We start from the raw sequence: 20,398 nt of genomic DNA, 5'->3' as shown, positions 1-20,398 counted from the left end.
TGCATGACCATCCCCTTCTGTCCTTTAGACTTACCAACCCAAGTGTTTTCCCCATCAAGGAAACAGCCCCAGAGCAAGGGCCCCAATTAGGTAGTGGCAGAGCCAGGACTAAAAGACTAAAACGTGGGGGGGTTGGGGGGGGTGGCGTTGGTGAATCACTTATGGAGAGGGTCGGCAAAAACCTTAAGTGAAAACCAAGTGAATGCTGGTATCAAGAAAGCCCAAGGTGGAGTTTCTATAAGGCGATATGCAGAAGAAGTATCTAAAGACTTGATTTCCTAGTATAAAGCCACAGAGGACTTCCAGATAAGAGTGGGGAAAGCAAAAAGCCAGCTCCTAATAGCTAACGGGCTACATGGTAACTGCACGTGTGGACAAAAATAAGTCGCTCAACTCAAATTTCCCCAGGACCCCACCTCATGGGCTCCTAGGAACAAGCTCATGCCTATAAGGTCCTCTCCAAATAAACCTGGACTCCAGTCCCAGCCTCTCCCTCTGACTTGTGACTCTGAGCAGTTTCAATGGCACCTTGGTTTCAGGGCCATTTGGGTCTGAGCTATTAATATCTACTATGGGGTATTAGGTATCCCCCCATCCCCTTTTCGGTAAGCAGAGGAGGAGAAACCAAAGATAAAAGTATCTACTCGCTGTGTCCCAGGCTTCTTTATTTAAGAACAAAGTGATGAGTGATGTGGGGATTAAAATCAAGAGCATCATTGAACTTCACCTTCCCTCCAACCAGTTCCCCCAACTCCCTGCCCCACACCCTTTGTGTTCCCAATTCCTTTCTTAGTGAATGAAGAACCTGATCCCAAAGCCCTGGTAGGAACCCCAGGGTTCTCTTTCCCTAGCTCTCCCCTTTCCTCTGCCCCCATTCCTGGGAAGGGCGGGCACCTCAGTTTGAGTGCATGGGAGAGCCCAGAGTGGTGACAGACACAGAGGGAAAGGCCTCACCCTCAGGGAAAGGGACCGAGGAGTACAGCGTAGTGAAGTGAGGGCCCCCATAGCCTGGGGTACCAAAATGGGGCCCTGGTGCCAGGGGAAAGGATACCGGTCCCCCTGAGAAAGGAGACCCGGCAGCCTCAAAATCCTCTCTTTGCGAATAGTCACTGCTTGATCGTTTGCCCTTCTGGCGACGGTTGCAGAACCACACTCGTACCACCTGGGAGTGGAAGATACAAAGGAGAATGACATTCAACCCCCAAGCTCCAGGAGGTGTGTCTGGCTTGCTTTGGTCATTTGACCCAAAGCCAACAGACTAGAGAGGCTGGAGGGCAGGAGCCAGAGCAAGGGGAAGGGAGGTAGAGACTGGGGAGGAGATGGAGCACACAGGGACGGGGACTCACGTCCTTCTCGAGCCCGAGCTGCTGGGCGATGTGGCTGATCTGCTGCAGTGTGGGTTTCGGGCACTGCAGGAACATGTTCTCCAGGTTGCCTCTCACTCGGTTCTCAATACTAGTTCGCTTTCTCTTTCGGGCCTGCACCAGGGTCTCTGCTTTGCATATCTGCACAGGTGGGAAGGGGGTGATAAAGGAGATGGGAGGGCAAGCTTCAAACCTAATGAGCAACAGCACAGTGGGGTCAATGACTCAAGAGCAAATTGCTATGGGGGCATTGACTGGATGTGTCACCAGTGCCAGGTGGTATCTGGAAGCGTGGGTTTAGACCAGTGGCTCTGGACTTTCTCCCAGCAGAACTGAGGAATTGCACTCCATCCCATTGAGGACTACTGCTCAAGGAGAGCCGCAAGCCAGGGATGGAGGCAATGGAACTTGGGCTGAGACTCGGCAGGTCCCTGTGCATCCCTCCCACCCTCACCTCCTGTAGATTTTCGTTGTTGTCAGCTTCCTCCACCCACTTCTGCAGCAGGGGCCGCAGCTTACACATGTTCTTGAAACTGAGCTGCAGAGCCTCAAAACGGCAGATGGTCGTTTGGCTGAACACCTTCCCTGGGGATGTGGGTTTAAAGATGCAAGGTGAGGCAGTAGGCTGGTCCCTTGTGACCCCAAGAACCAGGCCTCGCCACCTCTTCCCGCCCTCACAAGATCCCACACCAGGGTCCCCCTACTTCCCTTCTTGAGGGAACTCAAGGCTGAGGTATCTTTCCCCTCCCTCTCTACCCTCCTTATGGGTAAGGGTAGAGCTGGTCCCTGAAACACCCTCCGCTCACTCCCTTGGTGGGGGGTAAAGGCCCAAGTTCAGGAATATTCTTTCCAGGGTAGATGTGGTCCCTGTGTTCTGTGGTCAGAACATGCTGAGGGGGACCCACCAAAGAGAACCCCCAGGGTGAGCCCCACATCGGCCTGGGTATATCCCAGGGTGATCCTCTTCTGCTTCAGGAGCTTGGCAAATTGCTCGAGGTCTTTCTGCAGAGCTTTGATGTCCTGGGACTGCATTTAAAAAGGCAGAGGACATTTTAGAACATAAACACACCAGTTATCGACCCCCTTCCATTTGGGCCCCAAGAACCTGACTATGGTCCCAAGAATGGTCTGTGGGTGTCATCTCTGCCTCCAGGCTGCTCACCTCACATCTAGAAATAACCTATACACAAATTTCATTCACCCCAGAAAGCAACACATCCATTAGATGCACAGCAGCATGCAAGGATGGAAAGACGGGCCCTGGCCTCGATGAGAACACCCGTCAGGTTATGAAGGGAGCTGCTGCCTACTAGCCCGTTTAATACTCACAAAAGCTTTTTGACTCAAGTATTGCCCCCAGTGTGAGGAAGTTCTGAGACTAGAGAAATAAAGAGCACCGTTATCTCTGATTCTTATTTCAATATACGCTCGCCTTGAAGGCCCCATAAACTGACACGGCATGCATATACACAAATAAACACCCTCCAACAAGTAGCAGGTGTCGTAAGAGGTATGAATCAAGTGCTTTGTATATAGTTAGTACTCAATTTTTAAAAATATGATTATCCTTTATTATTACTGTATCTTTTTTCAATATAGATGTCTCCTCACTGATTAATTCTACACTTACTGAGCGCCGTCTATAAGCCAGCCACTACAAAAAGCAGACAAAGAGCCCTGCCCTCCTGGAGCTTCCATTCTATTGTGGAGAGATAGTTATCATCCAGTCTGTTGTTAGGAGTGCTATGGAAAACGGTACAGCAGGGTAGTCGGTGCCAGGGAATGTGGCAATTTTAAGATAGTCAGTGAAGGTGATGTTTGAGCAAAGGGAAAGAGCCCAGTGGAAAGGCCCTGAGGTGGGTGGGCCCCTGGAGCAGGGTGAGTGGATGGAGGGAAGGGAAGAGGGGAGGAGCTGATGAGGTCTGCAGTGAGCAGGGTGGATTCTGTAGACCATGAGTGCTGTTTGCTCCGTGAAATGGGGAGCCACTGAAAGGTGTTGTGGAGTGAAAGGATCTGACTCTCACATTTTAAAATGTTCGCTCCAGTTGACAAGTTGACAATAGACTAAGGAGGAAGTGAGAATATAACTAGGGAGGCAACTGCAGTATTCCCGAATAGATGATGGTGGCTGGGACAGCAAGGTGTTATGTCATTGATTCAGGATGTATTTCCAAGGTTAATTAATTATAGCGGTGTTTCCAAAGGATTGGATGGAGGATGTGAAAGGAATAAAGATGACTGGGTTGGGCCTTGAGCTACTGCGTGATGGATCGGGTGGAGCAGCTTAGGAAGCCACCACTGCAGAAGAGAGAAAACGCGGGAGTCGTGTCTACAAGGTATATGAGCCTTGAGGGTGGGTGAGAAGGAAAGGTAAACACAGCAGAGGTTGATGGACGAAGCCCTAGCACACTCCAAGGAAGGCGAGCGGCCAAGGGGAGCAGAAGAGCAGCCAGGCCTTTGTGCAGTCCTGGAAGCCTTGAGGGAGGTATTTCAAGGGTGATCCATCACATCAAATTCAAACAGGCTAACTTCCACTCCCAACTTCTGCTCAGCCAATATCTCAAACCTATAAATGTCCTCAGCTGTCCCCTTGTTGGCTTTCCCTATCCTATTTTGGGGATTTGAAATAAGGTAAACCCCATTTCAAATATAAATCCTAGCTTCATCATTTAGCAGTTAAGACCCGTGAAATAGGCTAATAATACCTCCCTAGGTGATTTTGTGACGGTTAATGAGCTAATGATGTAGAGCTGAGCACACAGCCTGGCACTTAGGAAATGGACCACAATTGGCAGCCATTATTATTCAAGGCTCAGCAGTTGCCTCCTGCAAAGAGTGTAGGGCTACTGGGGTGGCTGAAACCACTCACACCTCCTTCGGAGAAGCCTAAAGGCTTAGTACTTGATCTCTAATTGCTTACACTTGTGTCTTCGAAGGCCTGGGCGACACAGCCTTAATAGTCCCCAGCGGGGCTGGATGTGGAAATCCTCAATCCCTCTGCAAACCCGACATTTGGGCAATGGCATGGAGATGACTTCTTCCCCTTTTTCTTTGTCCACAACTTATGGAATTAAGGCTGAAATCGGTCCTTCCATCTCCCTACAAGGGGTGCTGGGGTGTGTACTTCACATAGTGGTGACTCACTAGCCCCGAGGCAGAGGTCAAGGGAAGACAAGCCCTAAACTTGACGGGAGGTGAACCCAACTACACGTCCACACACATGGCCTGAACAGGAGCTTCTATCAGAAACTAGTCACACCCTAGCCCTTCAGGAACAATAACCCCGGGATAAGCACTGTTTTTACCCTTAGGCCACGCTTAACTCTAAGGCCAAGATCCTGGGTCTGATAAGGGTAATGTTTTCAAGAAGTGCTCAGGGTAGGAGAAGAGGCTGAAACCCCAAGCTGGGTCTGGTGCTGGGCTGGTAATGGGTGAGTGACCAGACACTGGTCAGGTCTAGGAAGGGGAAGAAGGAACCTACTTGACAAGGACCAGGCGGGAAGCAAGGCAAGCCCGGGCCAGCTTCCAACTCCCCCAGGCCGCCCCTGGCCTCACCTGCGGTTCTCCTTGTGTTGACTTCTAGTTCCCACCTCGTCCCTGCTCTCAGGACCGTCTGCAGTCGCCACACACCCCTCTCTGCCTGGGGTGCCACCCTTGCCTGCTCCCGTCTTGGGTTCCAGGCCTAGGCAGCTGCAGGCAACCGCTTCCCCCTCCCCTGGCCACCCCTGCCAGCCCTGCCACCTCTTCCACCCCCGTTGCAGCTCACTTGCCTCCTCGGGGTTTTGTTCCAGCTTCTCCTTGTCCACCTTCACGGCACCAGGGGGGGCAGCGCAGGGCTCAGGGGAGGCCCCCTCGGAGTTGCTCTCCACCCTGGCTCCCGCCTCGCCCTCAGGCTGAGAGGTCTCCAGGCTGCCTTGGGGCACCAGCCCCACTCCAACCTGAGGCCCACAGTACGCCATCCCTCCGCAGAACTCATACGGCGGGGGGCACGGCGGAATGCCCCACACCTCAGCGCCTGGCCCAACCCCCGGCCCAATTCCTGACCCACTGGGAGGTCCCTGGAAGCTCAGCCAGGTCCGAGGGTCAACCCAGCCTGATTCCGGCCCTCCTGGACCATCGCCTCCACCCCCCGGCGGGGGCGAGAAGGCAAAGTCGGAAGCCAGGTGTCCCGCCATGGGGAAGGACGGCGCCCCAAGCCGGGGGCCTGGTGAAATGAGGGCTCTCCAAGGGACTGCTCAACACCTCTCTCCCTCCCCAATCCCACCCACTAGCCTTGACCTCTGGCCCCGCCCCCTGGATGGGTGGAGGAGAAGGCGGTGGGGGTGGGAGAAACTGAGGCGAAGGGTGTTGGCCTGACGGTGTCGGTGGTGTCTGTAGTAGGGGAAAGCCAGGGGGCTCCAACCTGGTGCCTCTCCAGACCCCAAGGGCCTTGGTGCAGGTCCCCCATGCGGACCCTCTCTTCCAATTCCCAACAGGCTGCCCAGCCCTCTCTTGGGCTCTGGACACCTCAGAGCTATCTGGGATCCCTTCCACACCTCCTCCACGTTCTTTAGGAGCCCAAAGACCCTGGCACCTTCTCTTCAATGGGGCCCAGCCACCCTCTTAGTTCCTCAAACATTTATTGTGTACTGCTGGAGCTACCCCTCAATTCCTTAACCCACCCCTTGCTGGCCTCCCCCACCCCCAGCCCAGGAACCTAGGCATTCCCATCCAGATTACCAGCCAGATTCAGTTACCCCAAAGCCGCGGCTGCCCAACCTGCTAAATTCCACCCCATCTCCAGGGGCAGACAAGGCCTCCCTTCCATATCCCGAGTCTTCCGGTTCCAGAGCCCCCTCACCTACCAGACCCAGGAACTGACACCGGCTTTCCCTTCTAGGGGCCAGGCTCTGGACTGAACTGACTGGGCCTGATAGCTCCCCAACCTTTCTCTGGACTGAGGGCTCAATCACCCCCTCACAGGGTCCCTGCACATCAGGTCCCCGCCTCCCTTTCAGGGACCCAAATTTCTAGTACCTAGTTTGTGTTGTCCCTCCCCCACCTCCCCAGCCCAGGCCTCCAGCCCTAGGCCCTGGGTGGGGAAAGCCAAGGAGGGCGGGGGGAGAAAGAAATATCTGACTTCAGGTTCAAAGAGGCTTGGGAGGGACTGGGGGAAGGGGGTAGGACAATGGCCTTGGCTGGACAATCCTGGTCCCCAGAGGGGGCAGCTCTAACCCTAAACAAGTGCTCAACCCTTGAATGGGCCTGGATGGCTCCCCTGGGGACAGCTTCCTGCCCCTCAACCCCCCAGCCCCAATCCCCTCACACAGAATCCCCCTCAGATGGGCTAAAAGAGCTCCACAACCACCCTCCCCCCCAATCCCCCTCAAAGACTGAGCCTCAGACATGGCCCCCCACTGGCACCTAGGTATCCCACTCCCCTTCCTCTGGAGGACTCGGGCGTCCAGCCTCGGCATCCACCCCTCCCCCAACCCCCAGGCCTTGGGATGTGCTTTGTTGAGGGGGGCTGGCGGAAAGATGCAGAGGGGGTGGAGAGCGATTTGTGGAGGGGGTGCAGGAAGCCTGCCCTAAGCTCTCCTACAGAGCCCATTTTTCTGGGCCTGTCCTGAGGGTCTTGAGGGCTCATGCTGCTGGCCTAGTGCTTGATTCTGTTTGCAAGAGAATAGCCCTCAGAGTGCCCGTCTGTGAGGGATGATGTTTGTCTGTCTGCTCCCCAAACTCACCCAAAATGGAGGCCCCAGGGTGAATTAAGGGCTCCGGAAAGTCTCTGGACCAGAGCTCCCTACAGTTCGGAAGGCCAGAGCGCTGAGCGTGGGACTGCTGACCTCTGCTGACCTGAGGCATCTCTTCTTCTCAGCCCTGTCTGGGGTCGTTTGCTGGGGTCAGTGGCTCCATGTCTACCTTTTGAGGGGCTGGGTGTCCCAGTGGGGGCCCTCCTGACTGTGGCCAGCTGTCTTCACCTTGGTGGTATCTGTGAGTCTTTTGAGCCTATTTTTTAATCCTCTAAGTCTATCACGCAGCCCTGTTCTTGGGCCCATCTGTATGTACTTTGTGGACAACTAACCGTATGCATACATTTCAATACTCTGTTTGGAAGATCTGCAGGGCAGTGGGGCTGGAGCTATACTCACCTCTGAGCCACTAACTGCCCAAAAGGCAGATAGATAAAGGGGCCTGGTGGGGGAGAGATGTGCTTTGGAATAGGAGGGGCCCCTCCCCAGTCATCTCCCCAACCCCCAGGACAGAGCCATCACGGCACCTTTGTCATGCATCTATCTGCTGTCTGCCAAGAAGACGGCCTCCCAGAGGAGGGGGAGGGGCAGGCCTAGGAAATCTCCAACACCAGTGCTCTTTGGCTCGCCACCCTCTGGGCTCCCAGAAACCCCTCTCCCCAGGCCAGTCCAGGGAGCCCCTGCTGCCCCTGTCTTCCTAGCAGCCCCTAAAACACCTTCCCCAGTTTCCCCACTCAGCCACACCCGTTTGTAGTTTTAGATTAGTTTGTAGTTGCTCTAGGCGGTATGTTTCTGGCCTGGGCAAGAGGCCTGTTCCAGGGAGAAAGTAAGAGGAGGGGTGCATGTCTGGGTCCGTGCCTGGCTTGTGGCGGGACATCTGAAACCAGGTCAGTTCTGTGCTTGCCTGGAGTCTGACCCAGAACCTTAATGACAGGTTAAATTTGTCTGGAGTCCTAGCCAGCCCCCTCCTGGGATGCTCTGGGCTGACTGAGGCTGAGAAATGCTCCCCTCCCCCTTCGTCACCCTCCTGTTAGGCCTGAAGGGTAGGTGGCTTCACTTCTGTGGAGGCCAGCTCTCTGCAGGCCTGGAGGAGACTGGAAGCGAGGTTGAGTCCTCTGGCCTCGCTCCTCAACTCTCCTAGGTCTTAGAGAGTCACTGAAAAACCTCCAGTCCCCAAACCAATTTAGGACTAGGCTCACAAACTCTCCTCATACACTTTTATTGTAATGCAATGTCAAGGTCCTTCACAGAGACAAACGCAAGTATCTGGTTGCAGAGCATGCTAGGAGACCAAGGGAGGGCAGGTGAGGTCCACCTGTCCCCAGATGTGGCTAACAAGTATGGCTGCAAAGAGGTGTGATGGTGGCCTCGCTGCTGTCAGCCCAGCCATCCCCTCGTTCCAGCATGGGGTGCTGGTTGGCTGGAAAAACCAGCTGAAAGGGCTCAGATGGGAACTAACGGAGACTTGCTCTAGACCAGGGTAGCAACTCACTTCTTTGACCTCTGGGTTCTGTCACTCTGAAGGCAGGAGAAAGGGAGAGAATGGAGGGCTGAGGAGAGAAGGGTTCAGGCTCCGCCCACTGCGGGAGATGATCCCCCTTCCTCTCATTTTACACATATTCCACTGCTCACTATAAACCAACCCCCTCTTCTCAACACCTGACCTTCTGTTCTCTCCTACGAGATCTGCACACTGAAGTCTTCTCTTCCCAAACCCAGACACTCTTACCTCAAATTGAGGAGACAGCTCTCTGGTTGTAGTCTGCAGTGGAGATAGTGAGGGTGGGGAGCCAGGAGAAGTAGTCAGGAATAAACCAAGGGGCTGTAGACCAGGGTTCCAGGCCCTGACTCTGACTTCCTAGCTGAGGGAGCATGAGGTTGCAACTCCCCGTTCTGTGCCTCAGTTTCCTCACCTAATAAAGAAGAACAGGTCTAATGGAACTCTAAATTTCCTTCCAGCCCCAACATAAAATTGCTGCCCCATACACCCTCCTGTCTACCCTCGCCACTTACTGGACGTGGGAATATACATTTCTCTCTGCACACCTGTGAAGAGAAATTGGGGTTGAGGAGGTGGGAGGGGAGGGACTCAGTGAGACGCTGGCAGGGGCCTTCCTGCACCCCACCTCCCACCTCTAAGCAGCCTTCCTGAGAATCTGGCAGGTTTCCCCACCAAGTTTGATCAAGTTATGTGTGAGGAGTTTGGGAGGCCAATTTTGATTTGGTTTTCAGCGCTTGGGAGCTTATGAGAAACACACTTCAAGAGGTAAAACTTCTCATGGAAGACAGCGACAGAGACGTGTGTGTGCACACATACATGTGCATGTACGCGTGTGTGTGAGTTGGGAAGGAGACAATCCAGGCCAAAGGCTAGGGAGGAAACGGAAATCCTAACCTACTCCCTCCTCTCATCATATTCCCTCAGTTGCTCTTTAAATCGCCACTCTCGGGCCTCAGCCTCCCAGAGAGAGGGATTGCGGATGATCCTCAAGGTCACTTCCAGCTCTAAAATTCTGAGCATACCTGCTGTCCTGCCCTTCTTCCACTGCTTCCAGAGGAAGGTGCCTGCAGCTCCCACAATGACCACAGCAGAAGCCAGAAGCCCACAGAAGATCCAGACAAGGGGGTGGGGGTGGTTAGACAGGGGTCTCTGAAAGATGAGGGCATGTGGGCCACTGACAGACCAGCCAGACTCCCCCCACCCCCCACTCCACCTTTCCTGGGGCCACTCAGGCTGCTCACCTGAGGTCCTGCAGAGACCCAGCATCGGCCTGGTGCTCCACCAGGCAGAAGAGCCTCCGCTCATGTCAAAGGGCATCTCAGTGGACTGCTGGCTCTCAGCAGTCCTATCCCCCTGGGATCATGTGGTTTGAAGTCCCCGGGACTCAGGGTCTAGGGGCAGCCCATCCCTCAGCTAGGTTAGCTGGACTAATGGAAGACAGAAGCCAAGGGCCTTCTAGGGGCTTTGTTGGGTCACACACACTGAGAGGACATAAGTGTGATGGCAAAGGAGACCTAAAGACCTCCCGGACCAGGGAAGACTTGCTGCCTCTGGCCTCTGGTCTTGCCAAACTGCCGTGCATCATCCTCCACTCCAGGGCCAGGGCCACCACCCAGGCACTACTGGCGCTGCATTCCAGGGTGACTGTTGGTCACGCCCCACCCTGAGTGTCCTTGGGTGCTAAGCCCTGGGTCAGAATTCGAACACTAAGTGGAGAAAGGGCTGGCCAAATATGTGTGAGAGAAGACAAGCAGAATGGCTAGGCTGGTCAGTGACGGAACTGTGCTCACAAAGGACCCAGGTAATGTGGAATGCGTGAGGCTGGCTCAGAGGCTTGCTCTCCCAACCCTCCACGCAGTGCCCTCAGCCCCTCCACCTTCCTACACTGATCAGTCTGCACCTATCACTCCTATGGTAGGCTGGGGCCCCACCCCAGCTTCCAGGTATTTCTGGAGAGGGTAGATGCAGCTCTGGGTCAGGAAGGATTGCTCCTTTCCCTTCTCCCCATCTGCAGTTCTGCTTTTTTTCTGGATTGCTTTGGCTGGAGTTGGAAAACTCAAGTGTGCTGAGAAGGAAGTCCTGGCCATCATAGTTTTACTGCCAGTATCCCCGGCTGTTTTGTTTCCCCCGCAACTCACAGACCACTACGGTCTGGAGGGTGTGTGATTCTGAAATGCCAAAGCCCCAGAGCTCCAAAGTTACAGGAGAACAAAACAGTGGCATTCTCCACCTCCACTCCCACCACTTCCCAAAATGCCTGGAATTCCCTTCTCCAACTGATAAAAACCCTCACTCATGCTCTAAGACATACCTTCTCTGTCATGTAGGGGCCCAGCGAAGTCACGCTGCACCCCACCCTCAACCCCCTGCAGCAAGTGGCTCCTTCCTGCGTTCCCAGCATGCAATGCTCATGCCACAGTTATGGTACTGACCACACTGGGTCCTCGTTGCTATACACCCTGAAGGCAGGGACCCATGCCCTGGGCCCAGCACAGCATCATGTTTAAATCCTACATCTAAATGCCACTGCTGGCTATAATGCCCAGGGCAAATGTAACTGAACCTCTCTAAGCCTCACTTTCCTCATCTGGGAATTGGAGATAATAATAGTCCTTGCCTCACAAGTGAAGATCAAATGAGATAATGCACGCTGGTGCTAATGTAAAACCTGCCAATAAGAATTCAAGAAATGGTAGCTGCTATTGTAATGTTCACTATTGGTAACAGCACAATGAACAGCACTCACTAGACCCTCAGATGTTTGCTAGATGAAAAAAAAATGATGTAGGTTAGAAACAGATTTCCCTTGGGACCCTGACCAGGTCTCTAGGGTTCCTATAATTACTGGTCAGGGTGGGGAGGTGGCTATGTCAGAAAAAGGCCGATGATTTCCTAGACCCTGGATTTGAAAAGTTGGATATGATTTTTTTCACCTGAAGAGAAGGCTTGGGAGCCTAGAGACAACGGGGATTTCTCTAGTCCTATTCCCTGACTGGTGGAAGGGTGGCAGTCTTATACTTATGTCCTACGCTTTCCAATACCCAATATCTAGACTTTTTGGCACCTCCGGGTACACAATATGATTTGATGTCAGGGATGAAATCCCCCAGAAAGAAGAAGGAGATATCAGAATCTCGGTGAAGGTTGCGGTATCTAGAGTGCCCAGCATAGTGCCCTGCACCGAGCTTAATACATATTAGTTGAACAACAATGAGCGCACAGCTCCACAGCTTTAGGACTGTACTGATCACCTTCTCCCTGCTACACATACACGCAATCACCTGGGCTCTGGTGGTTCTCGCTCCATGATGCTCCTTAGGTTGACGACAAGGTGCTGGGCTCTGGCCTTCAGTCTGAGAATCAGATTCTCCCAAGCCCCTGGATCCCTAGCCTGGGACCAGGGTGCCCGGGGCTCTGCCCACCTGCCCTCCCTGCAGCACCATAAGAAAGGCTGATCATCCAAGTAGCCTGAGAATTCCTAAGGGGCTTGCCTAGGGCTGGACTTGGAAAGAGCAATGAAGTCACAGCGCAGAGAATGGGTTGCTGAGGGAAAAAGATATGGTGGGAAAGGAGGTGTCGTCACGGGGACATGGTCTCACCAGGTTCCCATGAGGTGAGGCTGTATGACTATTTTTAGGGCATCAAAAGAATGGGTAAGGAGAATGGGGAGTGAACAGTGGGAAGGGAAACTCTTGTTTCCCTGCAGGATCTCATCCAGGCTCATTGTTTTAAACAGTAATGACTCCCAATATCTAAATCCCTGCCCTTCACATCAGTACATCCAACCACCTGTTGGCCATCTTGCCCGAACGTCCTACATCGCCTCAAACTCAACACACCCAAACTGAGCATATCCCCTTAGTACCACCAGGGAACAACCTGGCCCTCATCTTACCCTCCTGTGGTAGAATCACTATCTAATCCACCTGCTTACTCAAGTCAGAACGGGGTTGTGGTGTGGGAAACCACCTCGATGCCCCGGTAGCCTCCTGGTACAGTACCATGAAGGTGTTTCAGAGGTCACGGAACCAAAAGGCTCACAGAACAAGTAAAGATGCTCGAATCATATGGCTTACTAAATAAATGTAAAACACAGTGAGAAACAAGGGGAAAGTGATGGGGTAGCACAGGATCAGGTGCAAGTTGGGTGGAAGGATCACACAGCCCGAATTCTGGGTTACCCAGTGTGCACCTGTCCCATCAAATTGAGGCTTCCTGAACAGTAGGTACCTGAGATGTCCCACAGATTTAGGGTATCATGAGTATTTAGTGCCTACTTGGTCCTTCTTCCCCTATCTCAGTTCGCACAAATAAGTTCTACTTACTTATCAACGTCTAACATGGCTCACAGATTACTAATTTACTTATCTATGAGTAACACGTCTTATGAGTTCCATCCATCTCATTTGATTTCTTGTTTTCTATAGCACAACTGGCTACTCCCAAACAATGAGCAACTGTGCTTTCCATGGCTGCTTATCCTAAATTGCTGCCTCCCTCAACACCTCCTAGTTTCAAACAATTACCAAACCTGCCCAGTTGTTACTTCCTATTTCTTGATCTCGACATTCCTTTCTATCCTCACCAAACCAATCCAAAGCATGGCTCTCTCGGATTACAGCTGGAGTCTTTCCAACTGGTCTCCCTCCTCCGGTCTTCACCATTTAGAATCTGTCCTTCCTGATATAATCAGAGTGACCTATCTGGAAACACATATCTCACTACGTACCACTCTGCTGCTCCTTCAAGGATTCCTTTTGTCCTCAGGATGACTTCCAAGCTTCTTAGCAGGCCACACAAGGCCCCTCAAAGGCTGACTTCTCGACCTTCATCTCCCACCACTCCCTGCCTTCACTCGACCCTCTTGGACCAGGAATGTTTGAGCTTCTCCACGGCCCAGTGTCTTCCTGAGAATGTCCACACTCAAGGGAAGACTCATTCCCCTCTTCCGCTCCATGCACCAGCACAGAAGCCCTTACCCTGGCCTCAAGCCATCTACCATGCTGCCAGACCCCTTTATCTCAGAGCTTACCTCCGACTCATACGCAGAGAATGGTGGGCTAATCCAAGGCCACACACATCCGCTACACATTCATCTACAGCTGTACTTCCCGAGCAGGCCGTCCCTTTTCTTGCTCGAAGTCAACTCCTTGGCCTCCCTTTGATCCCTTGGTTATTCCCCTCTATCCAGCAGGGAAACTGCCCTGAGCACCAGCCCCTGAGAGAGGTAGGAGGGTACAGTGCAGTCTCGCCAAGCTGGCCAGAGCCTAGGAATCACCTGGGCTGTTTGTTTCCCAGGACTTTCCTCTCGAGAGCCCGACTCAGGAGGTTTGGGTGGGGCTCAATCTATTTTAACAAGCACTTCATTGATAATTCTTATGAGATGTGCTGCCTTTGACCAGGTTTTAAGTCTCTGAGCCTTATTTTCCTCATGTATAAAATGAGGAAATAGGGCTGGCCCGGTAGCATAGTAGTTAATTTCCACGTGTTCCACTTTGGTAGCTGGGGGTTTGGATCCCGGGCATGGACCTACATCACTCATCAAGCCATGCTGTGGTGGTGACACACATACAAAATGGAGGAAGACTGGCACAGATGTTAGCTCAGGGCCAATCTTCCTCACAAAAGAAACAAAGAGGAAATAACGCCCAACTCAGAGGATTAGAGGTAACACCCCTCCCCCCACAAAAAGCACCTAGTAGGGGCCAGCCCCATGGCCTAGTGGTTAAAGTTCTGCAGGCTCTGCTTTGGTGATCCAAGTTTGTGGTTTTGGATCCTGGGCGGGGACCTATACCACTTGTCAGCCATGCTGTGGTGGCAACCCACAAACAAAATAGAGGGAGATGGGCATGTGTGATAGCTCAGGGCACATCTTCCTCAGCAAAAAAAAAAAAAAGCGTCTAGTAGGTATTTTAAAGCATATTTGTAATTAAACATAGCTGCTGTTGTCATTGGCTCTTTTTTCAGAAATATCTCTCTTTAGACTCACTCCTTATCTTCCTAAACAAGCCCCTAGAATAAACTGTCCTTCTCTACTTCCTTAGCCCCTACTCACTTTTAATTAACAAAATATCTTACTTGATTTTTTTTCTGATAAAAAAGTAATACCAACTAACTCAGAATAATATCACGAAGAAAGTGATAGGCCCACCAACCCCCCCTCCCCAAATAACTACTGTTGTCAACTTGGCGAATGTTCTTCCAGATTACTTTTCATGAATAGGTAACTCACTTTTTAAACAAAAAATGAGATTCTACTGTTATGTAATTTATTTTTCCACTTAGTAAATATATGTCTCATCAGACTTTGCATTTGCCTCCACCTCAACAACATGCTGATCTGTTGAGGTCACCAGTCACTTCCTAATTGCTAAATCCACCAACTCTTTTCAGTCCTTATCTGACGGGGTCTCTCAGCAGCCGGTGACTCTGGATTTCTCGTCCTCTTGTCACTGTCCTGCTTGAGAGCTGACTCCTCTCCTCACCTCCCAGTGCCTGAGCACTGACTGTCAGGTTTTCTGAGTCACTTCCTCAAGCCCTACCCTCTGCTCATTCTCCAAGTACTGCCTGGAGAAACCCACTCACCTCTGGGACTTCTCATTACCCTTGTGGCTCCCACCATCTCTCTTCCACACAGCTGCTCAGGTGATCTTTTCCAAAAACAAGTCCCATCATTTTACTGCCCTGCCTCAGACCCTTCAATGAGACCCTCCCCACTGCCTTCAAAAACAATCAATTTCTTGGCCTGATTCCTGTGGGAAACTCGGACCTGCCTAGCATTTGGAATCAGAAAAATCTGGATTGACATCCCTCAGTCACTAACATACCAGCAGTGTGAATTTAGGGACATTATATAACTTCTAAGCCTCCCTGTCTCATCTATAACCCATAACCCAGAAAATAAGACCTGAGGGATCTGGCTGAGAGTCAATAGTTTAATGTTAGTAAATACCTAGAAGGCAAAGGCAGAGATGAGCGCTCTAACAACCCATATGCTGATTCAGCCTGCGCCTTCCCACCCCCAGTCAGGTTTCAGATCTATCTGTGGTTCCTAGAACCCCACTCTGGCTGTCTGGTTGCCTGGAGTGCCCTCTCCCCTCTGGTTTGTCTACCCCAGACCCTGCTCATCCTCCAGCACCGAGTATCAGCCGCTGACATCTCAAGCCTTCTGCACCTCCAGAGTGGAATTCACTCCCTCCTTGGGGAAGCTCCAAGACCCTAGCATTCTGCTATGATAACATCTATAACACTCGACTGCATTAATCTGCTCCATAGTTTTTCACCAGACTGACACCCTTTAAGATCAGATCTTATTCATCTTTGCATCCCTCATGACAAGCAGGAAGTAGTTAATCACTGAGTAAAGGTTGCAAAAATCAATTTGATATAAAATTCATCTTTTCTCTATTCATCTCCTGCCACGCTACGTGTAGGAGTTAAGGTCAAGGTTCAAGTGTGGGCGGAGAGGATTCGGGGTAATCAATGTAACAGAGGCAACTGGTCTCAGAGACACCCTACCTCCCCCGCCTGGCCTTATCTTCCCTCAGATTTGGCAATCTCCATCGCCCCAGTCCTCCCAGGCTTCAGAAAATGGTCACAAAGGGCCTCATAAAGGCCACAGTTTGGGGGAGGGTGTGGTTGCGGGAACTGGAGGGGGTCTACACAATTGGGCCAACCCACAACTCAGCGCCCGAGAGGCACCGTCAGAGCTCTGGCGGTGGGGGTGGGGGCACTTGGCCTCAGTTTCCCTGGAGGGCAAGCCTCTTGCTGCGGGGCTAGGGATAGGGGTGGGGGTGGGGGTGAGGGTGAGGGTGGGGGTGGGGGCGCGGTCAGCAGGCCTGGAAGGCGGAGTAGGGCCCCCGCACACTCGGCCTCCCGCACTCACTGGCCTGGCTTCTGCAACAAGGCGCCCCAGCAAGCACAGCAGCAGGACCAGCGAGAGCAGGCCAGCCGGCCGGCCGAGAGGCGCGCATCTCGCCCGGGGTCTGAGCCCCAGCCCGCGGCGCCGCGGACGTCATAGACCACGCCAGGGAGCCGCTGAGTCTGGGCCCGCCCGGTCCGGGCCTGAGCGGCGCGTCCCGAGAGGCTCCCATTGGGCCGTAGCTGCTTGGGAGGCGGTACTTTCCCTTTTCCTTGCCTCCCATTGGACTAAATCTAGTTAGAGCCGGGACTCCGTCTTCCGCAGTGGCAGAGAGGCGCTTTGGTCCATCCCGGCTCGGAAATCTGACTTTTAAGTTGTTCTTCTTCGGTCACTGTGTAATATTGTGTTTTTAAAAATCAGCTTTTATGTCTGAATTCCTATCCTCCGACTAGCCCCAACTTCCATTTTCAGTCACAAGATCATTTAAAGATACATCAGAAGTTTTATTGGTTTTGTTTTTAATTGAGATAAAATACTGTAAAGTTTACCATTTTAACCATTTTTTAGTGTACCATTTAGTAGCATTAAATACATTTACATTGTTGTGCAACCATCACCAAAGAGCTTTTGATATGTATAAAATTTAAATTACAAAAGTAATACACGCTTGTTGTTACAAGTGAACAACCCAAAAATTTATACAAGAAAAGTTAACAAATGCACTGTTTCCACCACCAGGAGGTAACCACCTTACCAGTCTGCTGTATACCCTTCCACATGTTTCTCTGATGACTGTACAAACAGATATCCACATATTTGAAAGTTTTATATTTGCTCTAACAAAGATAGACTAATGCTAACAATACTCTGCAACTCATAAACATCCCTCCATACATACAGGTTAAACTCCTTTGTAATAACTGCATAATAGTCTATAGCATGGATGTGTCACAATTTATCCAGTCTTTGCGCTCTTGCTGGACATTTGGGTTGTTTCCAGTTCAACACTACAAATAAAGCTACAATAAACATTCTTACATATTCTTAACCTCAGGTTCTTCCTTCTCTAGGGGCTATTCCAGACCATGGGTTGCCGGGCTGGGGGTGGCATTTTCATAAATATCGTCAAATTATGTTCACAAACAATGGAAGCAGTTTTCGGTCTCCACAGTTTTCATTCTCAAGAATGCTCTTTTCCCTGTGTCTTTATCAGCTGTAGATGTCATGGCTAATCAGCTGAGTGACCTTTCATAGGTTTGCAGGTCATTTGGATTTGTAATTTAAACCTTTTAATGAGGCTGAAGTGCCAAGTTTATCTGTGCCTCAAGGAGATTTCATCTCCCCTTTAATTCAGCCATGGTTAGTCTTGCTCTCAGGCTGGCTGTGTCAGTGACATCCATGGGGAACACCATGGGATGCAGTCATTCCAGGGCTGTGAGAGGTTTGGAAGAAGGCTAGACCCAGGAGAAGTCCGAGTGGGCAGTAGTGACCAGTAGAACCCAAGTGTCTTGGGCCAACGTCCGTGGGGACTGGCCTCTTTACCCCAGCTGTCTTCCTTGTTCTGGAATGAGATTGCCCATTCCTCAGGAAGACTGAAAGGAATTCAGTCAGAAGAGCATTATTCATCAATGTCCAGACTTGAATTCTAACAGAGTTCTGGAACCTGCCATACCCTATGTGTCAGCTGTATCCAGGTCTCCTTCTCTGAATTACCCGGGCCTCCCTCCAATGACCAGAATGACATCTAATTTTAACACAGAAGGAGATGATCACAATTTGCTCTAGTGTCTTTGTTCCCACCTAGACAGTAAAATCCTTGAGAGCAGGTGCTCTCTTACTCATTTTCTTATCCCCAGAGGCAAGCACAGTTCTTGGCAGACAATAAACACTCAGTCATGAAGTGAATGGGCTGGTGTGGGGAAAGGCAGAGACCCCAGGAGAGGGAGGGCCCAAGAAGGGCAAAAGCAATTTCTTCTTCCTTCCTCCCCTATTCTTCTAACCCTTGTGAGTTAGAGGAGAGAGAGAGAAAGGGGTGCTGGGTGGATCAGAGGGGAGATGCCGATTCTTTGAGGAGGCCATGGGCGGGGTTTTAGTGCAGATCCAGCTCGCTGGAAGGCACTGTCCCCAGTCTCATGACCCATGCAAAATCTTTCTCTTTTTAGGAGTCTTTTTTTTTTTTTTTCAGTTTTGTTTTTTCTTTTTCTCCCAAAGCCCCCCGGTGCATAGTTGTGCACCCTTAGTTGTGGGTCCTTCTAGTTGTGGCATGTGGGACGCCACCTCAGCACGGCCTGATGAGCGATGCCATGTCCATGCCCAGGATTTGAACCAGCAAAACCCCGGGGCCGCCGAAGCAGAGCACATGAACTCAACCACTCGGCCACCAGGTCGGACCCTTCTTTTTAGGAGTCTTTAGGTGGGATATGGAAACAGGAGTCCTGGTATCAATCCAGCTTTGCTTTTGGGTGATTTTGTAGATGGGGTACTTAAACTCTTGACTCTCAGTTACAGATCTCTAAAATGGAAGTTTCCTCCTCCAAGAAACATTGTGAAGGTTAAAGGAGATACTGTACTAATAGTTCCTAATACTGTACTAATACAAAGGTCCTGGCAAATAATATATGTTACAAAGAAGTGAGCCACTTCACTCCATCAATTTCTCCCTCTTCCCACAAAACCCCTAATGCCTCCTCTGGCCCACATTGATTTCTCTCTTTTCTGAAATCATATAAGTCACAAAATGTTGGCTAGCAGATGCATATGATCTTATATCATTATCCTGTAGTTGTTTGGTACATTTACTCTTTTCTCTTAAAATGTGGAGGTGCCCAATATCAGGGGTTTTGAGCTCTTTCTGCTTCTCTTCCCTCTGGCCTAGTTTGGGTGCTCGGCAGCTGTTTCATGTCACCAGTTATGAATCCCCTTTGCAAAAGCTGTTTGTGCAGCCTCCTTACTCTCTCCTTTGAGTCTTCAGCCCCATACAGATGGTATTTGATAGACTGAAAGGGAGTGGGGTAGGGGTCCAAAGAGAGCCCCAAAGCTTAAAAAGAAATGATTCATATGTTTACAGGAATAACAGGGCAGAATATTCCATTTCAGATTATTAAAATTTGGGGCAGTTCCTACCTTCAAAGAGTCTACAGTCAAAGATACATGATACACGAGACAGATACATGTTTAAAAACATACACAACAATACAAAGTTACATTCTAAAAAAGATAAAGAGGCCACAAAAATTGAGAGTTCCATTGTATTCTTGTTTACTTAACCAGCCCTTTGTTGATGGATTTTTGGTTGTTTCCAGTTTTTGCCTTCACAATGCTGGGGCACATGTCTTCATACATCTTGCCTCCAATTATCTCACTTTTATGATTAACATTAAAACATTTTTATTATAAACATTTTAAAATTGAGGTGCAATTTACATATAGTGAAATGAACAGATCTTTAGTGAATCATCGATGAATTTTAACAAATACGTATAGCCATGTCACCCACACCCCTATCAAGATACAGAAAGTTTCCTTTGTGCTAGAAAGTTCCCTTTGCCCCTATTCATTCAGTTCCCCATCCCCCACCAAGCAACCACTGATCTGATGGCTATCACCATAGAGTAGTTTTGCCTGTTTTAAAACTTCATACAAATGCAGTCATAGATTATGGCCGCCTTTGTGTCGACTCTTCGTATTTGGCATAATATCCATGTGATCCATCCACATCGTTGCATGGATCAGTAGTTCTTCATTTTTATTGCTGGGTGGTGTTCCACTGTAGCTTATACTAAAATTTTTAGACATTTCAGGGTCTTGTCAGTTTTTGGCCATTACAAATAAAGTGACTATGAACAGTCTTGTGCATGTTTTTTATGGACAAATATCTTCATTTCTCTTGAGTAAATACCTAAGAATGTAAATGCTAGTCATAGAGTCCTTGTTTAACTTT

At 50.6% G+C, this 20,398-nt stretch overlaps 1 protein-coding gene across 8 annotated transcripts; it reads right to left on the bottom strand.

Annotated features, from left to right (window-relative positions):
* Positions 1-633: 633 nt before the first annotated feature.
* POU5F1 (POU class 5 homeobox 1) lies at positions 634-16,670 on the bottom strand. 8 transcript variants are annotated; one of them, XM_070515329.1, is made up of 8 exons: positions 16,483-16,620; positions 11,879-12,028; positions 9,110-9,142; positions 8,826-9,009; positions 2,270-2,390; positions 1,819-1,949; positions 1,347-1,505; positions 634-1,162 (listed from the first exon to the last, which is right to left on the bottom strand). In XM_070515329.1, exons 6-8 carry the CDS (start codon positions 1,885-1,887, stop codon positions 896-898), a joined length of 495 nt encoding a protein of 164 aa, XP_070371430.1. In that variant the 5' UTR covers positions 1,888-1,949; positions 2,270-2,390; positions 8,826-9,009; positions 9,110-9,142; positions 11,879-12,028; positions 16,483-16,620; the 3' UTR covers positions 634-895. The 8 variants fall into 8 exon arrangements, with proteins under 8 accessions (XP_070371430.1, XP_070371431.1, XP_014693586.1 ...); XM_070515330.1 differs by lacking the exon at positions 9,110-9,142 and having other exon boundaries at positions 16,483-16,670; XM_014838100.3 differs by lacking the exon at positions 11,879-12,028 and having other exon boundaries at positions 16,483-16,608.
* Positions 16,671-20,398: the final 3,728 nt, after the last annotated feature.

The sequence above is a fragment of the Equus asinus genome, chromosome 8, assembly GCF_041296235.1.
Source record: "Equus asinus isolate D_3611 breed Donkey chromosome 8, EquAss-T2T_v2, whole genome shotgun sequence".
NCBI classification, from domain to species: Eukaryota; Metazoa; Chordata; class Mammalia; order Perissodactyla; family Equidae; genus Equus; species Equus asinus.
The sequence above is the reverse complement of the archived record's forward strand: the minus strand, read 5'-3'. Positions and strand labels throughout refer to the sequence as shown.

Excerpts from the sequence above, each read along its gene's own strand:
- POU5F1 (XM_014838124.3), bottom strand. The coding sequence starts at position 5,539 with ATGGCGGGACACCTGGCTTCCGACTTTGCCTTCTCGCCCCCGCCGGGG. Across the intron at positions 2,391-5,134 it reads TGGAACAAAACCCCGAGGAG|TCCCAGGACATCAAAGCTCT; the intron begins GCAAGTGAGCTG and ends TTTTAAATGCAG. Across the intron at positions 1,163-1,346 it reads AGCTCGGGCTCGAGAAGGAC|GTGGTACGAGTGTGGTTCTG; the intron begins GTGAGTCCCCGT and ends TTCCACTCCCAG.